The sequence below is a fragment of the Emys orbicularis genome, assembly GCF_028017835.1.
Source record: "Emys orbicularis isolate rEmyOrb1 chromosome 2 unlocalized genomic scaffold, rEmyOrb1.hap1 SUPER_2_unloc_1, whole genome shotgun sequence".
Classification (NCBI taxonomy): Eukaryota; Metazoa; Chordata; order Testudines; family Emydidae; genus Emys; species Emys orbicularis.
This window is the reverse complement of record NW_027045124.1, coordinates 60,530-80,903: the sequence shown is the minus strand read 5'-3', so window position 1 is coordinate 80,903 and position 20,374 is coordinate 60,530. Positions and strand designations below refer to the sequence as shown.

Below are 20,374 nucleotides of genomic sequence, written 5' to 3'. Positions count from 1 at the left end.
GGTGTTAGGAGGTAGTGGCCATATACGCAGTTGTACATCTAGTGTTTCGCAATTAGCATTCTGAGCCAGCTGCACCCTCTGACACACACATTCATCAGCTGTGCCTCACCAGCCCTGCTTCAGCACACCTCCCCCGCCCTGCCTCTGACCCATTCACTGCATTCCCCCATCCCCACTACCATACAGAGGCTCCCTATTGCAAGCAGGGAACACCTCTCCCTGAAGTTTTCACTCCCTGTGTACTAACTTTTCTATTGCTGTCACTTCCTCCCTCCTCTAAGCTGACTCACATGCAGTGCCTGGGGTGAAGGACAGCTGTGTTCCAGTGGCATAGTGTTCCTGGTCGTGTTTCAGAATGGCTAGAGGGTGGAGTTTGTAGCAGGCTGGTAGGAGAAATCACAGATAGGGTTTGTGTTCCAAAACACTGACAATTTCATGTTTGAGAGAAAAATCCTCTGACCCCTTTCCGATAGATGTGCCCCATCTCCAAGAACAGTGCGATGTCAGAGCTTGTAATGGTTTCTGGTCAGCCACGAACCCTCCAATTTCCCCATTAATGTGCGTCCAGTAGCTTTCCTGTAGTGTTGGGGTGCACTGACAGAGCTGGGAGGTGCAACGGGTCAGGTGCAGTGGTAGAACTGGGGTATAGGAAGGTTGGGGTACACTAGAAGGGCTGGGGCTGCAGGCAAGTTGGGCTGCAGGAAAGTTAGGGTGCATGAGGGGTTGGGGTGCAAGGACAGCTGTGGGATGCAGGGGGTTAGGATGTCAAGACCAAGCTGGGGATTGGGGTGCAGGAAGGTTGAGGTGCAGGATGGCTTGAGTTTATTGGCAGAGGGGGCACAGAGGGTTACGGTGCAGGGCTGGGGTGCATTGGCAGAGCTGGGGGGTCACATGCCTCCATCACCTGAACCTCCAACCTCTTACTTCCCCTACCACCTATTCCTATTTACCCCAATCCCCCTTCCCAGCAGGGTTGCCAATTTTGGTTGAACCTATTCCTGGAGGTTTCATCACATTACACAATCTTTAAAGATTAATCTTTAATTCTTGAAAAACAACGAGGAGTCTGGTGGCTTTGTGGATACAGACTAACACGGCTACTCCTCTGATACTTTAATTCTGGGAAACTCCGGGACAATCCTGGAGGTTTGGCAACCCTCATTCCAAGAAAGTTTACACATCCAATTTTCCACCCAAATGCTTTGATTGCATGTCTCCCAAAATGAAATTACCACCTATGACTCTCACATGGTAGCAATCTCCAGCCACTCAGTTCAAAATTCCTTTTGTCTTAGGTGGGGGGTTGTAATTAACTTATCTTTAGCAGTGTTCATTGAAGGGTGAGGTCACAGCCATCCAGTGGTCTATGATTCATCTTCCAGTTCTTAGTATCTACCTATGAACTCTAGTTCTAGAGTTCTAGCTCTAAGGTGGTTTTTTTTTTTTTTTTTTTTAAACACCCACCACCTAGAACCTTTTTTTAAAAAATGGCTGTTTTAGGGCTTATATCTCCAGAACATCTGGCTCAACAGATGTCAAGTTTGGGTCACTAACCCTACCCTGCCATCTCCTGAGGTGCACCACTATAAGTAGGTGAACCTTATGGGGGTGCAAGGTACGTGTAGTGATCCAAACTTGGGGTCATTTGACCAAGGGGTTCACGAGATGCCGTTTCCCACCAAATAATCAGCTTTTCTAAAGGTTCCTGCTAGTAATGTTTTTTTGCCCACATCTAGAGATCAGACCGTGGGTCTGATCCTGGCACAAGGGTCTCACTCACTTGAGGGTGGCCCCCAGAGAATGCATGGCATCCACTAGCCCTTTGGTGGAAGCAAGATTCAAAACATTATTAGCAAAAGAGTTTGGCCATCCACCTAGGCTCTTAAGTAAAGGTCAAGCACTCCACAAGTTACACTGAGCACGTATGTAAAGCAAACCCCAAAGGATTTTCAGGTAGAATATGGTCAAAGCAGCTGGATAGACTGGAGAGATGCACAGTAAGTGTTTGTTCCTGAACTCCCCCAGCTAGTGACAGTTCATGGCCCCCCTTTGCTGAAAACCTGGGAAAGCTTGGCTGGCATGTTGCTAAAATCTGTTACTATCAGGCTTTTATTTTGGAGGAGGGTGTAATGTCATCAAAGTATTTTTGTTTTAAAAAATAGGCGTGCAAATGCTTGCTAGTAAGAGAGGAGCATTTTAGGGGATGGAGGAGTTAGGGGAATAGGGTGAGAGGGGTTTGGGGCTGCACGGAGAAGAGGGGGGATTATGGGGAGGGAGATAAATGGGAATGGGTGGTAGAGGAGGTTGGGTTTGGGGAATGGATACTGGGAATCAGACATGAGGGTTTGTTGCAGAGGGTCTGGGGGGAATAGGGGCAGCTCCACATTCTCCCTGTCTGTCCCTTTTGTGTGTGTGCTTGAATCTCGGGGACCCCCTAGCTCTCTAGGGGAGTCTTAGCCTCTCTGTCCACCTCCTGCATGTGAGGTGGAATTTGGGGGGGCTTGCCTCTCTGGGGGTGTCTGAGCCCTGCACCTGACCCCCCTCTGTTTGCCAGGCTCTGAAGCTGCCTTGCCCAGCCGTGGGGATCTATCTGCCTTCCATCCTCCTCACATGTGAGCCAGGGTCTGCAGTAGGCATTGCTTTCTGGGGACATCTAAGCCCCTCTCCCTACCTCCTCACATGCATTGGAATCTGGGGTGCTTTGTCCCTCTAAGGGAGTCTGGCCCCCTCTCTCTACCTCTCCCCATGTGAGCTTGGATCAGGGAAGTCCATGTGCTCTGAGTGGGAAGCTTAGAACAGGCATGCTCAGAGCATGCCCCAAGAACACACTGCTGAGAGAGGGGTGAGGAGCTGAGAATGGGCATGTCAGAAACTCTACAGTCTTGGGGAGGGGGAATGGGAAAATCCACTGGCATGAATGGAGCAGTTCATATGTCTCAGAGCGAGGTGACCAGGTGTCTCAATTTTAGAGGGACTGTCCCAATATTAGGGGCTTTGTCTTATATAGGCGCCTATTACTCCCCACCCCCGTCCTGATTTTTCACACTTGCTGTCTGGTCACCCTACTCAGAGCTAGATTCTGGCTGAATTCAGGCTGGGTGTTCACTTTCAGCTGCAAACATCTCATTGAGATGAATGGGCCACTTCACAGCTCTCTGAGACTATTATGATGCTGATGGATGTGTGGAGCACCTCTGCTCCATTGGCCTTCTAATTTTATACAGCATTACAACTGAGCACCAGCTCTGCTCTAGCTAAGGGAGGGAAGCCTTCCTGTTTAAAGGATGACTACTAAGTATGCTAAAATCTGTGTGTTTACACAGATTGTCTTGAAATTTGCTATGTGTCATGAAAGCGTAGGGTAGGATGAGTGATCCAAAGATGGGGTCATTTGAGTATGGGGTTCCCCACAGCCTCCAGGGGGGAAAAAAATTAGTTCACAGATTCTAGCAGCTTTGAAGTTGTAAGCCCACCCTGAGCAGAAATCTGAAAATGAAATGTAAACTTTTGTTTTGTTTTAATTTGGAGAAATGGACTCTGAGCACAGCCGATAATTAAGAAGGCTCTCAAACTATGTTTGAAAAGAAAATTAATTACAAGGGGTGATTGCCGTGTAAGAGTAAATGGGAAGAAGGGGCTGTTTTGGGTCTAGAGAAAGGGATGGGGGCGCAGGTGCTGACTCTGTGGGTGGGGAAAAATTGGTGGATGCTGAGCACCCACTGGCACCCAGCTCCCTCCCTTCCCCACCAGCGCCTCCCGCCCACCGGTGGCCCCGCCAATCAACTCCTTCCCCCTCCCTCCCAGCGCTTCCTGACCACCACAATCTGCTGTTCCGCCGTGTGCAGGAGGTGCTGGGGGGAAAGGGGAAGCCGTGGGGATGAGGTGCGCTCGGGGGAGGGGGAGGAACTGGGCGGGAAGAAGCAGGGTGGAAAGAGGCGGGATGGGGGTGGGGCTTTGGGGGAAGGGGTGGAGTGGGGGTGGGGCCTGGAGCTGAGCGGGGGTTTGAGCACCCTTGGGGAAAGGAGGAAGCCAGCACATGAAGAGGGGGATAAATGAGGATGGGTGAGAAGAAGAGTTGGGGGCTCAAATAAGGTAGAGGGTGGGGATTGGGGGAGTGTGATTGGAGAGGATGGGGAATGTGAGGGGTGGCAGAAGAAGTTGAGGAATTGGGGGTGGGCTGTCAGCCCTGAATTCTCCCCTTCTGTGTGTGCTTGGATCTGGGGGAGCCCTGCTCCTCCATGTGAGCTGGGATCTAGGGAACCTGCTCTTCTTGGAGTGTCAGAGCCTCTCACCTTGCCCCCCAATGAAGCCAGGATCAGGTGGGCTAGAGATCATGCAAATTTAAATATCTGAAATCCAGAAAATGAAAAGCAAAGATACACATCACCCCTGTGGGAGTGCTGGCCAAAGTGTGTGGGGGAAGGGCCTGGTTTGGAGGAGGGGTGGACTGGGTGGGTCTGGCACATGGCTGGGGAAGCCTAGCAGAAGCAGGAGCAGGAGTCCCCACTGGGGGTGGGTAGTAGGAGTGTGGGGCTCACCCAGCTCAATGTGCCGCTCAGGCTGCATAACCAAGGTAGCATGCAGCCCTCCAGTGAGCTGCTGCCTGGGATATGTGTACTCAGAGCAAGGAGCAACTTCTTACCTTTTAATGGCTTCTATAGTGCCAGCTAATGCTGCTGTACAATAAAATGTACAGGTGGGGGGAGGAGTACTTAGGAATCACATAGCAGCCATGTTGGCTTAGTAGAAAGACCACTGTGTGACCTTAGGCAAATAATTTAATTGTTGTGCCTCAGTTTCCCTGAGAATGATACTTAATCTCCTTTTTAAAAAAGAAAAACACTTGGAGAGCGAAAGATGAAAAGTGCTATAGATGTGCTAACTACGTAGTGGTAGGAGGAGACTCAAACGTAAGAGAATACTTTATATCTGTCTTGTCTCCCGATTTAGATTTCAACGGAAGCGATTGAAAATATAAGAACTGTGGCTTCATTAACTTGTGAAGATGCATTCTATGAGAGATATAATGCAAGTTTGAATGGTCCATACAGGTAGGATTTGCTCTCAAACAGATCTGTTTTTTAAAAGCAATGAATACATATTTTCTTAATTTAAAACTACTGAAGATTTATTCATATTACATTCATTTGCAGACTGAAAATATTAAACACATAAATGATTTGAAAAGATTTTGGCAGGGTAAAATGTATTTATTCAGTTTATTTAAAATATGTTCTTAGACGCTATTGTGTGTGATGTAATATTTGTGTGTGAGAGAGAATGTAATGACCTGGTAAAAAATTTTATTAACATGAATATGGGATATTTACTTGCTTCACAAGTACTGCAGCAGAATGAGTTTCATAGGTCAAGTGGCAAAGACTTTCTACTACATAACATCACCATGTATTATGACATGTGCTACAAGTAAGGACTTGCCGGTCTTGAAATAAGATGCATTTCTTTTTCCCCTTTGGCCTTTTCAGTCACACTCAACAAGCTAACCACTGCAGGGGCTAACTTCTAATATCCAAATATGTCAGACATTTTCCTAGTCTCCATTTTATTTAAATGAAATGATCTACCATCCATTTTGTTTCTTTCCCCTTAAATATGTTTTAAGTTAAAGCAGGGATTGAAAATGATAGTCCTCTGCCAATGACAGTTTTATGACTCAATATTCTATAAACCATCAGTATGAGAAAAAAAATCTATATTTCATTGGAGAAATGGGATTCTCAGCTTTAGCACTTGTCTCTAGTCCTGGCAAGTCATTGTATCACAATATTATGATTTATAGAGAAACTATTTTGGAAAACATTTTAAAAATATATGAGCACTAGAGATGAATGAAAATCTGAATTTCCATCCTGTGGGAAAATCTAATTTTTCAACCTCTGTTTTGCTCTGAAGTGGGACAAAATGTGAAAATATATCAAAATTTTTCATGGGGAAAAAAGTTTTTTAGAAAAATTTCAATTTAGAAATGCAAATCATTCCATTTTTTGCATTTTTTCTCCAAACAAAATATTTTTATATTCCCAAATAATTGAAATATTTAATTTTTCTTTTGTTTAACTGATCTGAAAGTTTTTGTTTCTATCTAGTTCAACATCAAACTGCATTTCCCTGTTTTGAATCATTGCCTCTCTTATGGGCCAGGCTCCCTGGTTAGACGACATCTCCCATGATGCAGTGTGGTCTCCCCTCTGACTGACTGGCATAATGCATTATCAGAGTCACATGGCTATGAGTGCAAAGCAGAAATATTTCAATTCAGGTCAAACCAACCCAGAATAAAATATTTTGTTACTTTTTTCCCAATGGAAATTTTCAAATATGCATTAATTGCGTTTTCTTTGGAAAAATCATTTTGTCAAAACTAGTACCAGTTTCTTTGTCACAGCAAGGTCTGCACATAATTAAGGTGATCCAGTTTTACCATCCCACACAACAACATTGGTCACTATTTAAAAGTCACCACTGTACAGTGGGGTCTGAGTTGCTACCTTTTCCCCTCCTGTACTCAGAACAGGCAATATCTGCAGTGCTTCAGTTATGCTGTGTTGTAGACATTGACTTTTCTATGGTGACCACTACATTTATCCAAATTCTCCAAAAATTCAAACATTCAAAGCTCATAAGAGACTTATCGAAATTATCAATGTCAAATTGCTTTGGCCATCCATAAACCATTTATTCTGGAAACCAGCATTCGAGTGTTAAAATGTTTTGAGTATTAAAGGTAATTTTATCATAAGGTCCTATCCAACAAACAGCTAGTTGGGATGAAGGGATCTCATTTGCCATAAGTTCTCTCCAGAGGCACCTTCATGGAGCCCCTAGCGTGCAGCTTTATTAATTATTATTATTTATTATTTGTGTGAGTGAGGTATAGGGTTTGCCACCCCTAATCCAAAGGTCTGACCTTCTCCCGGCCAGTCTCTGCTCTTGGCATTTCATGACAATTTTTTCCTTTAACAAAAACCCTTTTTTCTTTTATCAGGGACTCTCTAACAAAAGCCCCCCTATATGGACTTACCTATGGAACAGTCCAATGTGCAATCTACTTTCTCAATGCAGCAATCTTCAGATTCGGGGCATGGCTCATTGCTAATTGTTATACAAACTTTGAAAATGTATATATGTGAGTACACATCAGTCCAAAGGCAGTGATTTCAACACATGGTAATTGTGTATCACTCTAGTTACTGAGGCAATAGTGCAAGAGGTCCAACAGTTTAGAATCTGGTCAGGAGTTCAATTCAGGCAGAAGGGTTATTTCTGGGAGAGGAAGCTTGAAACAGGTGCGTTGGCATATATAGAGCCTGGCTCAGTTTATTTACTATGGAGAAACTTTTACTGTTGACACTTCATTGCAGACAACGGGCTTTGTGAAATGCTTCTGCGTGGAGAAATTACATACCATTAGTTGCCCATAAAAATATTTGTAGCTGTAAACCTCTGTTTCTAATCCTTTGTGTGTAATTTTTCTAAGTCATAAAGTTCTAAAAATGTCACAATTCTCAGATTTATAGATAGTGTTAAGTCTGTTTGTTTTAAATAAGGAAAACAATATTTGTAATTTATGAACAATAATAAAAAAGTCTCTCTTTAGATGAACTGAAAGATGTTTTGTGTTTGGTTTTCAGAGCCTTTTTCTCAGTTCTATATGGTGTTTTAAATGTTGGGCTGTCCACTTCTTTGGCACCAGATTTTGACAAAGCTAAAGTTTCTGCCCAACGAATCTTTCAGCTTTTGGATCGGAAACCCTTAATTGACAGCTATAGTGAAGAGGGTACAAAACTGGTAAGGCCATTCAGAAAGTCCTTGAAACTAACAAACCTGGTGGTACTGTATTGTCCTTAATTGTATTAATCTTGTTAAATTGCCTTTTGCAATGTCACAGAAGACAGGACCAGACAGGTAGGGTAAAATTTAACAGCAATAACTTAATAATTTTATATTTGTCCAGTGCCATTTAATACCTTTTGGCTTGAGAAATTAATAGAATACTTTTAGGTGCGGTTCTGTTTTGAAAAATGACTGGAAGGATGACATTTCATTCACCGGTTCTGTCCGTTGGGTGTATTCTGTGGCCTCAATTCAGAAAAGGACTCAGGCACATACTGTAAGCATGCCAGTAACTCATGTGCACAGCTGTAAGTCACACATGTGCTTGACTACTTTCCTGAATCAGCTGCACATGCCCAGACTACTAATGCTCCAGGGGAAATATCTTCTTGCGGATAAAGATGTTAATTGAAAGTGAAACCACTCTGGGCCAAATCCTGATGCCAGTGAAGCAGCTGCCTTTGACTTCAATGAAGCTAAGATTTGGCCCAAAGAATTTAAACCTTGAAAGTCCAGTTCTCTAGGTGCTATAAGAGCCCATTGTACTGACCTCCTGAGGTCCCTTCCAACCCTGATATTCTATAATTCTACTCACAGCGCTGGTATTGTGGTCCTGGAGCTGTCCCATCCCCCAGGCATCAAAGGAGGCTCCCACAGTCTCTCCTGACATCTCCTTCACTCACCCTTGTCTTCAAGTCTTCTTCCTTGCCACCTCTTATACTCAGAGCTCCCTTCCTACATAAAAGAGCCAATCAGCTACCCTTTCCTTGTTCAAACCTACACTTAAAACATAGCTGTCCTTGAAAAGTATGAATGATCCACCAAAGTAAAAATGTTTAACCCAATCTGAGATCTGATGTTCACCTTGTACTATGTTCATCCTGCGTACTATGTGTTTAAATGACACTATTTAGAGAGTGAACTCCCAGGGACAGGACCTATATTTTCCACACACAATGATAGTGTCTGGATTATATGTAATGATGACATAAAAGAGAGGTATTAGGGTTGTTTACTTACCTAAAGTAATGATGAACCAGGCTGAAAGGGAATGATATAAATGAGAGAGAGATGCAGAAAAGAACCAGTCAAGAAGGAGGTCCTGTACACAGAAGATACTAATCCAATGTCACTGCATATTTAAGCAATAATAAACGGACAAAAATTGGCTGGGTTTGACAATGCCATACCATTTCCAACTGACTTGTCAACGCCTTCATTTAAATGACCATAATGAGTTGTGTTTGATGCTTCTGTACAAGATAGACAGGTCCTCTTTCATACATTTATATATTTTCTGCGGTTTCCAGAGTCAGTTTGATGGCAACATTGAATTCAGGGACATCCATTTTGTATACCCTACAAGACCAGAAGCTCAAGTTTTGCAAGGACTCAGCGTGAAGGTTAATAAAGGACAGACGCTAGCCTTGGTGGGGAGCAGTGGTTGTGGCAAAAGCACATCCATTCAGCTGTTGCAGAGATTTTATGACCCTATGGCAGGACAAGTGGTAAGAAGAGATTTGTGAAGCTGTTAATGCTTTGAGCTTATAGAACTGTTCTTCAAAGTATTTTACAAACATTAAATCATCCGCACAACACCCCTTTGAGGTGGATAAGTGTTTTTATGGGTCCGGGTACGTAGAGAAGACTTGGGACTTGCTTAAGGTAGAGCCGGGAGTAGAACTTTGGATCTTCTGACTCCCCATCCTGGCTTTAGATCACTAGATTGCATCTCTTTGTTAATTTACTTAATATATTGGAGGGGGCATAAGAATATACTTCCCATAATATAACCCTTGTCCCTAGTCCTGTAGTCATGTTAACATGACACAATTTGAGGTCTAATTCATCACTTGATGAGATTTTTGATGCAAGTCCTATTAATGATGATGGGAGCTCCAAGACGAATAGCCTAGAGATGGTGAGTCAAAAGATATTTGAATAAATGCCCAAAGATGTGGATTCTTATTGGAGCTCTCAACCATCTAGGTCTAAGAAGCTTATAAACAGACTTTCTCATGAGATCTCTGGTACCTGCCATCATCAGTAAAGATGGAAATTCTGTGGGCACATCTCGTTATAGATTGGCAATTCCACATCTATTACGGAAGCTAGCAGAGCAGACGTGCACAAAAAAATACTTCTGAGAGGAAAAGGTTATCTGATCTTCTTTTGAATTTTCAGAGTTTTGGTTCAGTTCAATTTTGGATGAAAGATCTGATCATCTATTATTTCATCAGAAGTGGTTCACTGACCACTTTACTTTTACTGTAACTCTAGCACAGGTCAGAGGATTTTTACAGATTGGTGTTTCACATTTACATTGTACACCTGAGGAGGAGTATTGCATTCTGCAGGGAATGATTTTTCCCTTTTTCTGTTTCTAGTTTGCAGATGGGTTCGATACCAAGTCTTTGCATTTGCAGTGGTTAAGGTCCAAATTGGGTATTGTGTCACAGGAGCCTATTTTGTTTGACTGCAGCATTGCTGAAAATATCCAGTACGGAGACAACAGTAGGGTTGTCAGTCAGGAGGAAGTTGAAGAGGCAGCTAAAGCAGCAAATATTCACACCTTCATAGAAAATCTCCCAGAGGTAAATGAAAATGTGTTTCCATTCTCAGTGTGGGGTAAATATTCACAGGGACCTATCTAAGCAACTCCCATTAATGCAAAACAATATGCTTTTTTGTTTTTTTAAAAAAGCTTATTTTCTTGTGTTTACAATTCTCAAAGAGGAAAATAGGAAGCTGATGTTTAAAAATGTAACTTGCAATATGTATTAACACATACACATAATTAGCTAATTCACATGCAAAATCTGAGCTCCAGCTTTCTTGTTTTCCTCCACCACAGTGATGTTATATAACAACTATAAAAGAGACATTCGATTCTAAACCTTTATTTTCATTTCCTCATAAACTTTGCCAATTCTTTTTCCTTTTTTGGCTGAAACTTTCTCTAGTTTTAGTCTTATCTGAAAGGTAAAATGTTTCAAGTACATCTTAACCTTCATGTTTGCCATGAACTTAGTTCTCAAAGTGGATAAAAACCTTGGAAAATCCCAAAGAAATCGGGCTTCCTGTAAAGTTACATGGAATTGAAAATGACAATTGAAAATTGAAAAAAACAATATTTCTTTTTCATGACCACCTAGTTTTTGAAAATGTACTTAGAAGAAAGTTTTGGATGTGTAAGAAATAAAGGGTCACCTCCTGAGTGTGGGTCTCTAGGGCCTTGAAATTATAAAAGTCTCTTGAGATCTATATGTTTAAGTACAGGTGTCTTTGACTAGACACATCAGTGGTTGCACCACTTCGGAGTTAGTCTTTTTCTAATGCTGAAATGAATTTTCATTACAGAGCAGTTATCAATACGTGTAGCTGTAGATATGCATTTTGATTCAAACAGTTAATAAAATCTTATAAAATTTTATTTTTTATTAAAAACCATTACATTATTCTTTTTTCTTTCACGGTGGAAATGCTTAATATAGTACATTATCTGCTATGAAAAATATAACTTTCTGTTTCTAACTTTCCTTCACAATGAATATTTTCTTATACAGAAGTATAATACCCGAGTGGGTGACAAAGGAGCACAAGTTTCTGGAGGTCAGAAACAAAGAATAGCAATTGCTCGTGCTCTAGTTCGTAAGCCAGCAGTTCTGCTTCTGGATGAAGCCACATCTGCTCTTGACACGGAAAGTGAAAAGGTTAGTAATATGCATTCTACCATTTATAATATACACAAAATTACGGGGTTTGAACGCTTCACTGCAAGAGCACAGGCGCTCCATGTACAATACAATTTTGAAAGTTCCACAGAACAATCCTTAGCTCACTCTCTGTCTATGACCAGGGCCGGCTCCAGGCACCAGCTTGGCAAGCAGGTGCTTGGGGCGGCCACTCAGGAGAGGGGTGGCACCTCCAGCTATTCGGCAGCAATTCGGTGGACGGTCCCTCACTCCCGCTTTAATGTTGTCCTGCCTCTGTCCGCTTCCCAGTCCTTTGATCCACCTGCGTTCAGAGGGTAAGAGGTGACATGCAGGAGCAGCTGGCTTGGAAAAAAGGCTTCAGCAACACCTCCCACCTCTCAGGAGATGTTGTGCAGTGAAGAGAGAGTAATTAAGCTGTCCTCTGCTGCTGAGCTGGCTGAGCTTCCCCACTGCAGCCACCATCTCCAGGAGATGGGGGAGACTCGATAGGGACGAATAAACTGTTCATTTGGATGGGGGTGCAGTAGAAGTGAGAAATGCCACCATGCAAACCGCCATCCAGTTGTGAGCCAGATGTCAGGATCCTGAATTTTGGATTTTTATGGACAACAAGAAGTGTCTGGCATTGCTGGTACTATCAATGAACACGCAAGTTTTAGTCATGTCTATGTATTTGGCTGGTCTGCTTTCTCCAAACTGATCTAAGTATTGTGCATGTCTGACTGACAAACACGTGGACAAGTGCATATGGCAGGGAGGTCAGAGGTTGTTAGTTTCTCTAAATTTGGCATGTAGTTGGAAACAGACAGGATGCAATGTCAAATAGAACACACACATTTGGTAAGCAGCCAATATCACAGACAATTCATTACACCTCTGCAAATTAGTTGTGTTGCATGTTAATCTAAGTTTTATGTTGGTCCAAACTAGATCCTTATGGACCTCGTTCTGCTAGCCTTTGTTCATGAGAGTAGTCTCAATGACTTCAGTGGAATTACTCACACAAATAAAGGTTGTAATATCAGGCCCCTGTGTTTGAGGCCTCCTTCATGCATGGGAAGTACTGACTCCTAAACCCCAGTGAGGAACACCTAAGTGATAATGTGAACTATAAAGGCAAAGATCAACAGAGGGTCCTGTGGCACCTTTAATGCTAGGTATAACGAGGTATAAATCAGTGTGGAGATAACCATACTGATTTATACCTGCCTCTGGAGATTTCCATTACTTGCATCTGAAGAAGTGAGGTTCTTACCCACGAAAGCTTATGCTCCCAATACTTCTGTTAGTCTTAAAGGTGCCACAGGACCTTCTGTTGCTTTTTACAGATTCAGACTAACACGGCTACCCCTCTGATACAAAGGCCAGGATGTTACCTATGAAAGGGAAGATTCTCCAACTAATAAGTTTTTTACTGCATCTGTCTGCAGATTGTCCAGAAAGCCTTGGACGATGCCAGGAAGGGTCGAACCTGCATTATTATTGCTCACCGCTTGACGACCGTCCAGAACGCTGATGTCATAACAGTGATTCATAATGGAAAAGTAGTGGAACAAGGGACGCACAGCCAGCTGCTGGCAAAGGAAGGACATTACTATGCACTTGTAAATGCACAAGTTTCTCATTAACTTTAATGTTACAAACTAATCTATTTATATAAATACACACACAACCCACAGCTAAGTAATATTAAAGATGCACCTCATTACTGAGATGTCTGCAGGTTCAAAACACAGGCACATTGTAAAAACAGAGAAGAGATATTTATTTATTTTTTCCTTGTGTCACAGCTTTAGTGTTACTTAATCCTATTGGTAAAATCCTTTGGGGCGTGTTGGTTAATTTTAAACTGCTTTTATATTAATGATTACAAGCCTTTCATGGAAATATATATTGACAATATAGATCACAAACTGTTCGTTTATAAATTATTGTTCAAACCTATATTATTGACCTAACAGAACTTACGGGTTCTTTTGAAACCATTAAGGCTATTTCAAAAAGACTTAAAAATAATTATTATTGGCCCAATGACCATGATGGCTCCTCTTGGAGCTGATTAATGTCAACCATGTAAATAGCTATTTAACAAAAAACTGTGGGGGGGGGGGGGGGTTTACCATATGAAGTTAGATTTAAACATTTTTTTCAGCTTTTTTAATGGACTTTAGAAATGTTGATTGATCCCTCTATAGTCATAGTGGTTTACACAGCTCTGTTATAATATTTTATTATCAGAGTGTTTTTCCCTTAATAAAGTCAACCATCATGCTTAAACAACAGTTGAGGAACATATGTCATCTACTTATTAGAGAGACAGACAGACAGACAGACACGGGCAGCCCTGTTTGGGGTTTGCTTCTGGCAAACTCACCTTTTGGTTTGCCAAGGACAAAATCAAAACCACGTTTATTTTTTGTTTAGTATTTACACCCTAGAGGAGCTTAATTTCTGTCCGCTTACTTGTGACAGACAGAAATTAAAAATAATTATAATGTCTTTTGCCCCTTTGTTTCCCTGCTTCTGGGTCTATGAGGGAAACAAAATTTAAAAACATACTCTCTCAACCTCGCCAAAATACATATGATCACTCTTCCCCATTCATCCTCATCCCTGGTCAGCTTTTCTCAGCAGCTAACAGGAAGGGCTACTCCCACTATGGGCCATTGAGCCTCTGTAGACACATTGGGAAGGGCTGGTCAGTTTCTGCTGGCACCACCGTGACGTGTGCAGGAACGTGACTTTCCACTTCTGGTTATAGAGAAATCAATGGCTGTTCTCACAGTATTTCTCCATTATCCAAACTGGAATCAAATGTGTCCCTTTGTCTGGTTTTCTTTTTACACTGGAACCAATTGTTAAGTCTGTTTACTGTAAAGGTGAAGCCTATAATAAAGAATGTGGAAAATCATTCAAATATTATACAGAGAGGATTGCCAAACTGAGTTTATTTTAAGGCCACGTAATGTGTGAACTATAGAACAACTGTAGCTAGTGAATGGGATCTCATAGTCACATAAACACAGATAATGTAGAGTAGAGGCCAAAATGCTTCACTTCTCAATCTGCTTCCAATCTGATAACTTTGAACTTGTTTTAATAGAGCTGGGCAAAACATTTGAGGAGACATGCACAATTGGACATTAAAGGTTTAGAAAAGGGCTCTGCTTCGGTCAACCGACAGTACATATGAGCTGCCACAACCATTAGACATGTGGTCCCATCATTTTGCCATCTTAGAGAAAGGTGTCAGCATTACATACGACGTACAGGAAGATGATGGTACGTACATCATTCTTGGCATGTTGCTTAATGTTGTTCATCAGTGCATTCTTCTGTGGCAATAGCCAGCCAAATTCAATCAAGTCTGTAGTGCTGGAAAAATCATTTTGAAATAAAAGGCCTGGAGGTGTCAAGTATCAGATCATTCTTTAAAATATTGTGGGATTAGAGGTTTCTGGGGCCAGAACAACCAGCTCTTGCTAGTTAGTGTATTTTAGTCTATGCTTGGAGTGTGCGTTCAGTGATGATGCTGATCTTATGTGTGGAGAAAGGACATGACTCTGTGGCTGCACCTCACTTCTTAAAAAATGAATCTTGAAAACCTCCCACTGTATACATCTGGCCTCTTCACTTGTATTTCGAAGGAGGACATTTAACAGGAAATGGCAAATACGATGAAGGTAATATGGGTCGGTTCACTTCGTCTTCCACAATTCTACACCCCCACTACTTAAAAGAACCAATATTTATTTATTTATTTTCAATGTAAACATAATAAAGCACACCAATATCAGTCTCCCATTATAATTACAATCCAGAGCAATAGAACACAACACAACAAAAGCAAATCCCAGACAACATAAAACAGCCAGTGACCAAGAAAACAAAACAAACTCTTTACTTCTTCAGATTTCCAACAGGAACCCCACACAGTCAAATGCCTGTTCAAGTATGTGGGCTGTGCTGCATAAATCTAACCATATCTCTGTGTTGCAAGCATTGGTAACAAATGATGGCCAAGCACTCCCACGCATGTGGGGGGTCCGATAATCAGCCATATTCTCTGGTAGCTTCTCCCAATCCACCATAATCACCCCTCACCAGCCTGCTCTCATTTTTATCCCAGACTTACCCCACCACTGAAGGATACCCACTTGCATTTTCCAGTCCAGATCAGCTGGAGAGACAGGCCCAGACAGCCTGCAAACTGTTCGAGATACTGGCCAGCAGTGGAGAGGCAAATGTGGTATTAAGCCACCTTTGCAGCTGCCAAATTCTGGAACCAACAGGCAACAACCTGGTACAAACAGAGGAGCCACACCGGAGGACCTGTAGCATAAAATGGCATTTTAACCCCAGCCACTTCTGCCTGGACAGAAGTTCTACACTGGGCAGCACCTTTGCCGCTCTCCAGCACTAGATCGTGTCTTGGCCAGTTTGCAGGCTGTCTGGGCTGCACGGCCAGAGGGTTCCCCTACTGAAGAGGATTCCTCCCCTGCCCAATGTGGCCAGTTTGCACCAGTGTGGCCATGAGCCTGGCCCACGATGCTGGTTGTCATCAGCATTCTGGAAAAAACATCAGCCCACATCTACTCACTGACTCTAATGGCGTCTCAAGCCCATTGAAGAAGGGGGAGGGGCATAAAACATGTATGTCACAACGTATGTTATGTTAGTGCTAGGATGTCATCAGCATTCTGGAAAAAACATCAGCCCACATCTACTCACTGACTCTAATGGCATCTCAAACCTACTGAAGAAGGGGGAGGGGCATAAAACATGTATGTCACAACGTACGTTATGTTAGTGCTAGGATGACCAGACAGCAAATGTGAAAAATTGGGACGGGGTGGGGGGGGGGGGGGTAATAGGAGCCTATATAAGAAAAAGACCCAAAAATCGGGACTGTCCCTATAAAATCGGGACATCTGGTCACTCTAGTTAGTGCTTATCTAAGCATGCTAGGTAATTGCTAATGTATGAAGTCCTGAGAGAGCAAACGTGCACCAAGATTTTGGAGAGCAGCCACAACATAATTAACCATTCAACTCACCTGTAAATTCAGCATAAATTGCTGTCAAATTTGATTAACTCTTTGGGGTCAGGAATCAAATTTACACTGATACATGCTAATTCAAACTGCAGCCATGGTGAGGATCATAGTATAAATACTTAGACAAAGTGATAGTAGGAGATGCCAATTCTGCTGGTGTTAAGGAGTTAAATGTCCTTGTATTCTTATTTGCATGAGTGTAGGACAATCCCAATGGGTGCAGAAGTTCCCCATTCCCCTGATATCCATACTTTTGGATTACCTGTCACCAGGTTGTCAGCCAAACAATTTCCAGAGTGGTAGGTGAGTTTAACATTTAGCATTGTTTCCTTCCCAAATGTTTCACCTCCTCTACAGGCTATAAAATTCCTATTCACACCAATCTCAAAACTGCAGAGGATTGTATAACTCCATAAAGAAGCTACTTCATGATGGCCTTATGGGGATAAGGAAGAATTTCATTGGAATCACCATTTGCAACCCTCAGATCCTTAGGGTATGTCAACACTATGAGAGTAGTTCGATTTTACTTAAATCAAATATGTGGAATCGATATTACAAAATCGAACGTGTGTGTCCACACTAAGGACAGTAATTCGACTTTGTGAGTCCACACTAACGGGGAAAGCATCGACATTGGAAGCGGTGCACTGTGGGCAGCTATCCCACAGTTCCCGCAGTCCACGCTGCCCATTGGAATTCTGGGTCGAGCCCCCAATGCCTTCTGGGTAAAAAAATGTGTCGAGGGTGCTTTTGGGTAACTGTCATCATCCGACCGTCACTACCGCCCTCCCTCTCTGAAAGCGCCGGCGGGAAATCAGTTCGCGCACTTTTCTGGTCAGTGACAGCGCGGACGCCACAGCACTGCGAGCATGGAGCCCGCTGCTACCATCCTTGCTGTTATGGCCGTTGTCAACACCTCGCAGCTTATCATCCACCTTTCCCAGAGGCAGATGCAGAGAAATCGGGCGAGGAGGCTACGGCAGCGTGGTGAGGACCTGAAGTCTGAGAGTGGCACAGACCTGTCACAAAGCACGGGACCCCGCGCCGAGGACATCACGGTGGCAATGGGTCATGTTGATGTTGTGGAACGGCGATTCTGGGCCCAGGAAACAAGCACGGACTGGTGGGACCGCATAGTGCTGCAGGTCTGGGATGAATCACAGTGGCTGCGAAACTTTCGCATGCGGAAGGGGACTTTCATGGAACTTTGTGAGTTGCTGTCCCCTGCCCTGAAGCGCAATGACACCCGGATGTGAGCAGCCCTGACTGTCCAGAAGCGAGTAGCCATAGCCCTCTGGAAGCTTGCAACGCCAGACCGCTACCGGTCAGTCGCGAACCACTTTGGCGTGGGCAAATCTACCGTGGGGGTTGTTGTCATGCAAGTAGCCAACGCAATCGCTGAGCTACTGCTCTCAAAGGTAGTGACCCTGGGAAATGCGCAGGTCATCATAGATGGCTTCGCCGCGATGGGATTCCCAAACTGCGGTGGGGCTATAGATGGAACTCACATCCCTATCCTGGGACCGGACCACCAGGCCAGCCAGTACATCAACCGAAAGGGCTACTTTTCAATGGTGCTGCAAGCACTGGTGGACCATAGGGGACGTTTTACAAACATCAACGGCGGATGGCCGGGCAAGGTTCATGACGCTCGTGTTTTCAGGAACTCAGGTCTGTTTAGACGGCTGCAGGAAGGTATTTACTTCCCGGACCACAAAATAACTCTTTGGGATGTGGAGATGACTATAGTCATCCTCGGGGACCCAGCCTACCCGCTAATGCCCTGGCTCATGAAGCCCTATACTGGCGCCCTGGACACTGAAAAAGAACTCTTCAACTACCGGCTGAGCAAGTGCAGAATGGTGGTGGAGTGTGCTTTTGGCCGTCTCAAGGGGAGATGGAGAAGCTTACTGACTCGCTGTGATCTCAGCGAAACCAATATCCCCATTGTTATTGCAGCTTGCTGTGTGCTCCACAATCTCTGTGAGAGCTGCTGATTACGCCCAGCCAGACAGCCGGGCGATTAGAAGAGCCCAGCGGGATGCGCTGTGCATCCGGGAGGCTTTGAAAGCTAGGTTCCTGAGTGAGCAGGGTAACCTGTGACTTTTAAGTTTGTGTACAGAGAAGCTGAACCTGCCCCCGTTTCTTTACCCACTAAATGTTCAGTATCCTCTCCAGTTACATACCCCGTTTCCCCCCTTCCAACACATGTTTAAAAATAAAATCACTTGAATTTTGTTAATGAACACAGTTTTCTTTATTACTGTTTTCGCGTTAAAGTGTTGAACCTGGGACGCAGACTGTGGTGGGGAGCGGGTGTAGTGTAGTGATGCAAATGACGCTTCTAAACTCCAGGAATGACAGGCTCCGCACTGGTGGACTGGTGGTTTCAACAGAGCCTGCCACCCCTCCTGTTCGGGACTCTGTGTGTGTGGGGGCTATGTGACTTTGTGGCAGGGGGAGGACGGTTACAGATCCCCTGCTGCGTGGCTCTGTGATCCAGGATAAGGACCGCTGCATGAGATCTCTAACTGCCCTCCCCCGCCACAAAGTCACAGAGCCCCCCCTCCCCCCCCCCCGAACATGAAAACCACCTCCCAGACTAACCAGGGTAACTAGTGACTGCAATGTGTGTGTGCCCTGCTGCTGAACCTGCCCCCGCCTCTGTACCTGGTAAAGGTGACTGTCCTGTCCAATTACCAACCCCCTTCCCCCCCTTCAGACAGACTCTCCTCTAAAAGAACATTATGGAAACAGTAATTAACAGAAACGTATTTTTTATTAGCAACTACACATGAAACTGGGGGGGTGAAACTTGGACGGGGGCTTGGGTGAGGCGGGAAGGAAAGGACTTATCAAATTTTGGGGAATGAGAGCCTTCTGGTACTTGAGCAGTCTGCAGGGGTGGAGTGAGAGTTTTCACGGACTCACCCGCCCCTCCTTCTTTGGACTTTGGGTGAGGGGGGTATGGGACTTGGTGGCGGGGGAGGGCGGTTACAGATAGACTGCAGCGGGGCTCTGTCCTCCTGCCTCCGGTCCTGCAGAACATCCACAAGGCGCCGGAGTGTGTCCGTTTGCTCCCTCATTAGTCCAAGCAGCGTTTGAGTCGCTTGCTGGTCTTCCTGCCGCCACCTCTCCTCCCATTCCATGTGTGATCGGTGCATTTGGGACAAGTTATCCCTCCACTGGGTCTGCTGGGCTGCCTGGGCTCGGGAGCAGCCCATAAGTTCCGAGAACATGTCCTCCTGTGTCCTCTTCTTCCTACGCCTAATCTGCGCTAGCCTCTGGGAGTGTGATGCCAGGCTAGGTCGGGAGACAGTCGCAGCTGTGGGAATGGGAAAAAGGGAGTGAATTCCTCAGAAAGATAAATTTAGTTGTGAACAAAGAACATAGTCTTTCTCTGTGAACAAGACCATGCACAGCACCTATCACATGCGCACTCAGGACAAGGTCAAATTTTCGGCCTTCGCATTCAGTGCCTGGGGTCTTGCAGTGCAGATCAGAGAAGCGGAGCAGGACACCGGAATTTGTGTAGCAGGACGACATGGTAAGCCGTAGACTTGTGACTGCTTAAAACTTTAATAGTAGCACTGGCCTCCTTTCACACTGAAAGCAATGCCAGTCCCTGCTGCCAGCAATCCGGCAAGCATGAACTCTGCCCCTGTCCCACCCCCTCGCGGCTGTCCCAGGGAAAGATCCCTGTATGCTGCCCCTCTCCCGCCTCCACCACGTGGCTGTAAACCGC

The 20,374-nt window shown here is 44.2% G+C and overlaps 1 protein-coding gene across 1 annotated transcript in view; it reads left to right on the top strand.

Moving 5' to 3' along the window:
• LOC135894764 (ATP-dependent translocase ABCB1-like) overlaps window positions 1-13,198 on the top strand; it is a 75,255-nt gene extending 62,057 nt beyond the window's left edge. The window contains 7 exon segments of the mRNA XM_065422861.1: window positions 4,951-5,051; window positions 7,007-7,147; window positions 7,653-7,809; window positions 9,165-9,362; window positions 10,242-10,448; window positions 11,421-11,567; window positions 13,001-13,198. Of these exon segments, the coding sequence (XP_065278933.1) occupies window positions 4,951-5,051; window positions 7,007-7,147; window positions 7,653-7,809; window positions 9,165-9,362; window positions 10,242-10,448; window positions 11,421-11,567; window positions 13,001-13,198 (1,149 nt within the window).
• Window positions 13,199-20,374: the final 7,176 nt, after the last annotated feature.